Source organism: Rutidosis leptorrhynchoides, chromosome 1, assembly GCF_046630445.1.
Source record: "Rutidosis leptorrhynchoides isolate AG116_Rl617_1_P2 chromosome 1, CSIRO_AGI_Rlap_v1, whole genome shotgun sequence".
Classification (NCBI taxonomy): domain Eukaryota; kingdom Viridiplantae; phylum Streptophyta; class Magnoliopsida; order Asterales; family Asteraceae; genus Rutidosis; species Rutidosis leptorrhynchoides.
This window is the reverse complement of record NC_092333.1, coordinates 526,632,880-526,639,877: the sequence shown is the minus strand read 5'-3', so window position 1 is coordinate 526,639,877 and position 6,998 is coordinate 526,632,880. Positions and strand designations below refer to the sequence as shown.

Below are 6,998 nucleotides of genomic sequence, written 5' to 3'. Positions count from 1 at the left end.
CGAGATTTGTATCTAACTTCTGGCAGAGTTTACAACAAAATTTGGGTAGTCGTGTTAATCTTAGTACAGCGTATCATCCTCAAACGGACGGTCAAAGCGAACGAACTATTCAAACGTTAGAGGATATGTTAAGAGCCTGTGTATTAGAATATGGTGGGTCATGGGATTCTCACTTACCATTGATAGAATTTGCATACAATAATTCATATCATTCAAGTATCGACATGCCACCCTACAAGATGTTGTATGGTAGATGATGTAGAACTCCGACTTGTTGGTTAGAGGCCGGAGAGAAATAGTTTGCAGGTCCTGAAATTGTACAACAAACTACTGATAAAGTTGTAATAGCTCGAGAGAAGTTAAAAGCTGCTAGAGATAGACAGAAAATGTACGCAGATCCTCGTCGACGACTAGTGACATTTTCTGTGGTTGAACGTGTGTACCTGAAAGTATCGCCGTGGAAAGGTGTAATTCGGTTCGGCAAACGCGGAAAATTAGCCCCAAGGTATATAGGTCCATTTAACATCAGACAGATATTGAACGATTAAACCGTGGTTCTGGATCTTCCTGCAGAGTTAGCGGGCATTCACGATACATTTAACATATGTTATCTTCGTAAGTGCAAGGTAGACAACGAAAGTCAGATGCTATCATTGCAGGACTTAAGGGTTGACATGAATAAAAAGTTTGTTGAAGAACCAGTCAAGATTGTTCACAGAAAGGTTACTAAGCTACATAAGAAACAGATACCAATGGTACTTGTAGAATGGAAACATAGTTTGGGTTCTAATTTGACTTGGGAAACATAAGAGCTAATGAAAGCTAGATACCCTCCATTGTTTGACCTGGACCAGATTCCGAGGACGGAATCTTCTTAAAGGGGGTGGATTTGTAACAACCACGAATTGGGCCTAGCGGTAAATGACTTTTTACCCTTAGTTTATATTAATTTATTAATATTAGTGATTTTAATAATTATGGGTTAATAATTATTTGATTAGTTAGTTATGTGCTTTCTAGACAAGGGTCACATAACAGGTTTCGTTATGTGAATTAGACCTCGTTAGGGCCGCCTAATGAGGTACATTGTGTTTTAGATAACTGGTAAATACCCGTGTGAAATGGGGAGTGGGGTTTCCTCACTATGAAGAAACCCCAATTGAATATATACTCTTGTACGTTCTATTCCTTCCCCTTTTAGAAACTTTGACCCCTAAAACACACTTAGCTCTCTAAATCCTTGAAATCAAAAGTGTAAATTCAAAGATTGTGATTTCGTTTATCTGATTCTAGCATTAACAAGGATCAAAACAAGGTAAACATCACTGAATTTGGTGTAATTTAAAGTGGGTTTTGGGTTAAAATGGGGTTTGATGTATTTTGAGTTTGATTCTTGATTATATGTGTTTGTTTTGCTTGATTGATGTTAGAAATAGTTTATATAAGTGTTATGTGATATTATTGAGCTTTTGAATCGACCAAAACAAGCAAAAATCGAGTTTTTGGATCAAAAACGTGAAAAATAGCGTGCTGGAGCTGTTCTTCAGCTCCCACATGAGTAACAGGTCACTCGCACGAGTGACCATAGTTTTGAGGGTCAACCACACGTGTGAGGACTCACTCGCATGAGTGAGGCCTCGGCCATGCTTGTGAGCACCGGTCAGATTTGTGGAAACTTGTTTTGGTCATAACTTTCAAACCGTAACTCCGTTTTCGACTAATAAACTATCGTTGGAATCGCCTTGAGGTGTAGTATCTAATGATAAGGTTTTAAAACACTAAATCAAAATTTAAGTTGGGTGTAAAAAGCTCGAATTGCAGTTATGCTGCTGTTCTTGCTCAACCATGCGAGTGGGGCACTCACCCGTACGGGTGAGGTGTCCAACCGTGCGTGTGAGCTACTAAATCATGCAAGTGTACATTAAAGTCACTCGTGGGTGTATTTTTTCAGTCGTGCGAGTGAGGATACTCATCCGCACGAGTGAGCTGGTCAGTCGTACGAGTGAGGCCCCACCCGTGCGAGTGATAGGGTTTGTATGATTGGGTCAAGTGCAATTCTGACCCATTTACTGTATTGATGTGTTTATTTCTTCTGATGTATAATCTGATTGAAATGGTTACTAACTAGAGAAATGATATTCTCAGGTGATAAAGGAAAAGGTGAAGGCTCAGTGAAATAAGACTACTGAGTTCTTGTATTTCCAGGTGAGTGGGACTATCCTAATGTTTATAAGTATTTAGTAGCGGGTTATGCTACTATTACCTTAGCTTACTCACCTGAATACTTAGTATATGATATACTGTGCTATATCATGTGAGTTGTTGTGGCCACCCTGGATGCCGACTACGGGTTAGTAGTCTGGTAGTGATATTTCCGATTGCGGGTTTTGTAGCGGCAACTGGCTTACATGTGGGGCAGCTATGGTTTTGTAGCTATGCCAAATTTGTAAGTTGGGCAAGAGGCAGGAATTAGGGATGGCAATGGATCGGATATGGATCGGGTGATGCCGTATCCATATCCATATTCATTTAGTTTTTGTTCATCCATATCCATATCCATATCCATTTAGTTTCAGGTCATCCGTCCATATCCATATACAGTGGATTAAGCGGGTTAATGGATATCCAATGGATATTAAAAAAATGTTATAATATTTTCTAATATGCGATTAAAACAAAAACGTAGTATAGCAAAAATAAATATATCATGACATACTCAAATTTTATCCATAAAAATGAGTAATCTTTGTCGAAGATATAACAAATATTGTTAAATTTACTATAAAATATAGATTATAAAAAGTTAAATATGATATTTGTAAGTTTATTTGTTAGATATACATGTTTTATTGTAATATATTATAATTATTTCATTATGGGGTTGAAAGAAAAATGTAAATCTAACGGTAAATAAGCTTGTAGTAGTAAATATGTAAGAATATATTTATATTTATGTATTTGTATATGTATTTCGGGTGGTAATGGATATATCAATGGATGAAACTTTTCATCCATGTCCATATCCATATCCATTTAGGTTCATCCATATCCGTATCCATATCCATTTAGGTTCATCCGTATCCATCACGAAGCGGGTTGATCGGGTGGATATCCACCGGATCGGGTGGCCATTGCCATCCCTAGCAGGAAGAGTCTTTCTGGTTCAGGAATTACTATTCGCGTAGTGTAGTTGAATGATGCACCACCTGCATCTGGATACTATGCGAGGGAGACATTAATTAGAATTATCGGTATACTCCAGCATGATCAATTGGAGTTAAGGGTCCGGCCAGGCCGCCGATCCTCTTGTTATCAAGTCATTGTTTGTGTATTGGCTAGTTTGATACTATATGCTTGTACCTGTTAGGACTGTACCATTCACTTAGCCTTGTGTTAACCCCTCACTTCCTCCCATGCAGGTAGACTTGTATGCTAGGGTTTTTGGGAGGAGCTTGCTGTTTTGATGGATATGTTTGAAGAACAAACTCTGATGTCTTTTGTATAACATAATATTAGTTGTTTAATGTAACGCCTGATAAATTATAATAATCGTGTGGTATTGTAAAACTTAAGTATTATATATATAAAGTTTCCGCTGTGTATATTTAAAAAAAAAAATGGACGGTGTTACAGTTCTACTCCAATTCCAAAGATAGGCGACTTATTAACATTCAACTTTAATCCCGAAGTTTTATGAAACACTTCCAAGTTAAGAAGAATTCGCCTCAATTCTATGGCATTCCACTCCGAAAAAATCACAACATCATCTGCATAAATAAAATGGGAAAGACTAATATTCTCAGTCCCCACATTAATCCCACGAATAATATTTCTTTCCATGGCTTGATGGAACGCTAAATGTAACCCTTCCATAACAATAATAAATAAAAAAGGGCTAAGTGGGTCACCTTGTCTCAAGCCTCATTTCAAAGAAAATTCACGAGTCAGAGAGCCGTTCACAAGAACTGAAGTACGGGAGAAAAAAGGCACCCCTTGATCCAAGAACACCATTTGTTACCAAAACCAAGAATTGATAACATAGATAAAAGATACTCCCAATTAACAGAATCATTTGCCTTCTCAAAATCGACTTTGAACATGAGTATCTTTTTATTTTTACTTTTATACCAATCGATAATCTCGCTCAACATGAGAGGCCTATCTAAAATCTGTCGTCCAGCAATAAAAACCGTCTGAACCGGACTAATAATATTATCAATAACCCCTTGAAGATGATTCGTAAGAATCTTGGTAACAGTCTTATAAAAACAACCAACCAAGGAAATAGGTCTAAAATCGGTAATAAGCATCGGGTTATATATCTTCGGAATAAGCGAAAAAACGTCGAATTAGCACCTCGAGGCATAGAACAAGAAGAGAAAAAACCTCTTATGTCCCTGCAAAAATCAAACTTAATTAAGTCCCAAAAATGTTTGATGAAACGAAAAGAAATACCGTCCAGTCCGGGAGATTTAGAACTACCACAACACCACATGGCTTTTTTTATCTCATCATCGTCAATATCAGCTTCCAACGTAGAACATTCTGATTCGGTCAAAACCCTTCTCGGCCTAGGATCAGCGAAAATAAAATCAGAATCATGCGCATCAAATTTAGACTGAAAGTGTTTGAAGAAACAGTCTTTTATATTGTTCGGGTCATCGATCCAGGTCCAGTCAACTAATAAACCTTGAATATGTTGTATACGACGTGTACGTTTCAAAGAGGAATGAAAAAATTTTGAATTCTCGTCACCCTCCACATCCCATCTAACTCTAGCCTTCTGAAGATAATCAAGATCGATGAATTTAGTTAAGTCATTCTTTTCGAAAGCTAACTTGTTGCGTGTTTGTACTTCATCTTCACTCACAACACCCGCATCTATAATAATGTCTAACTCATCAATCTGACTCGTGATTTCTTTTAATCTTTTCACTTCACTAGATCTAGTATTATGAATCCAACTCTTTAAATGGCCTTTTAGTAATCTAAATTTAGCCACTATATCAAGATTTCAATACACACTAATCGTCTCTCAAGCAACATGAACCGTATCATCAAAATCATCTCTATCGAACCATGAATCAAAAATCTTGAAATACGTAGGCCCAAAATCAACCTTATCTTGAAATAACATAATCGGAGAATGATCTGAGCAACCTCGGGGTAAGAAGAGACTTTTCAAATCCTTAAATATATTAAGAACGTTTTCAGAAATGAAAAATTTGTCGATCTTACTAAACATACTTCCCGATTTATTACGCCAAGTGAAATTCAAACCAGCTAAAGGGACATCAAAAAGCTCGTTGCTCTCAATAAGATCATTAAACAGAGAGGCATCTTGGGGACAAAAAACCGAACCACGTCTTTCATCATCCGTTCTAACCGAGTTCCAATCATCCATAAACATATAATCACCCGGATGAGAGGAAACAGAATTGGAAAGTTTCTATCAACCAATGATTGTGGAGCATATACGTTTATCATAAAAATATTCAAATCAAAGCGAAGCTATTTACCTTTAACGATCACAAAATTAATGTCGCACCAAATGTTGCTTCTCACAAAAACTTTAGGGTCCCATATAGACACGATACCTCCTAAAAAACCTCTAGCCAAACTTAAAGCAAAATCAAAATTTTGGTTGCCCCAAAATGATTTAAGGCGAAACATATGTAAACGAGACATCTTCGTTTCTTGAATAGCCAAGAACTCAATATTATTCGATACACAAAGGTCTTTGATCCACTTCTTTTTATCATGTAAAAACGACCCGCAACTATTGATAGATAAAATCTTCATGATAAACCGAATTTATTAAAATCACGATTTGCAAACTTCTTCGCACCTTTGCTAGAAAAACCAAGTAGCTCACCAAATCCAAATATGTCATCACTTTGATCATTACTTAACTCGTTGACACGATCATGATTAAGAACAATAAATGGGGTATGACAATTAACGGAAGGAGTAGAACATTGGCTAGCGTTTTGATTTTTATTAAATGTAAAACCCGGCGAATGTGTACCGCTTTGGCTAGTAAGTATCGGCTTAGTAGCAATCGGAGATGAATCTTTTGGCAGATCCTTAACTTCAATCACAGTCTCCTCCACATATCCACTATTAACAGAAGCACTTTTGAATACGTCCTCCACATTTCCACTATTAACAGAAGCACTTTTGTGATTAGAAGTAATAGGTTCCTCATTCTTATTACTATCAACAACAAAGTTTTTATTCTTATGAGGCAGCCCATTCATTCCAGAATTAAGATCACTACACTCAGAAGACAAATCTAAGTTAATCCCCGCAAATTCTTTGAGGTGGTCAGATGACAACTCATTTTCACTATCACTTTGAAAAGCACATGAACCTTCATCACCACCTGATTGAATATCATCTTGAGTATCAAGCTCAATGGTAGAATCAATATCAAAAAGCCATGTACCCACTTCATTAACCAACATGTCAACCTCTTCATCAAAACAAACGACTTTAATAATTGAAGATATCAGTTTTTTATTGTATGTGGCAATGCAAAATCTACTAGTAGAGACCGGTAACTTACAATTAGATTCGGAAAACAAAAATCGATCGAATTGTGATGCTACCTTCTTGCTAGCATTAGTCCCCCAAGCACTAGTCGATAAACCTGAATTTCGATCCAAATTATGTGTTCATCAACGACAAAAGAATTAGAAGGAATTTTCATACACGAGAACAACTCCAACATGTTGGGATTTGATTTAAATTTAGAGCACAAGACAGCAGACTCGAAATAAAACCAAACCCACAAGCCACCAACATATTGAACTTTGAAATTCGAGAAACCTCCAAGCGCACACTGTTTATAAATCGTATATAACGCACCAAGTTCTTTAACTTTAGCAAAAACAATGTTTTCATTATCACTTACATTGTTCAATTCATCATCTTGTAATGTGAGTTTCTTAACAGTGTAAGTCGGACCAATTAACTTGGACGCATAAGAGACACCT

The 6,998-nt window shown here is 36.8% G+C and overlaps 1 protein-coding gene across 1 annotated transcript; it reads right to left on the bottom strand.

The window, feature by feature from the left end:
- Positions 1-3,956: 3,956 nt before the first annotated feature.
- On the bottom strand, positions 3,957-5,802 carry LOC139842045 (uncharacterized). The gene is made up of 4 exons (XM_071832224.1): positions 5,566-5,802; positions 5,103-5,449; positions 4,456-4,988; positions 3,957-4,225 (listed from the first exon to the last, which is right to left on the bottom strand). Exons 1-4 carry the CDS (start codon positions 5,800-5,802, stop codon positions 3,957-3,959), a joined length of 1,386 nt encoding a protein of 461 aa, XP_071688325.1.
- Between the last annotated feature and the right edge of the window lie 1,196 nt (positions 5,803-6,998).

Bases quoted from the DNA above. Each gene is read 5' to 3' on its own strand.
- LOC139842045 (XM_071832224.1), bottom strand. From the start codon at position 5,802: ATGAAGATTTTATCTATCAATAGTTGCGGGTCGTTTTTACATGATAAA. The intron at 5,450-5,565 runs GTGAGAAGCAAC...ATTGGTTGATAG, and splicing joins TATGGGACCCTAAAGTTTTT to AAACTTTCCAATTCTGTTTC. The intron at 4,226-4,455 runs GTATTTCTTTTC...ATCATCTTCAAG, and splicing joins TAAATCTCCCGGACTGGACG to GGGTTATTGATAATATTATT.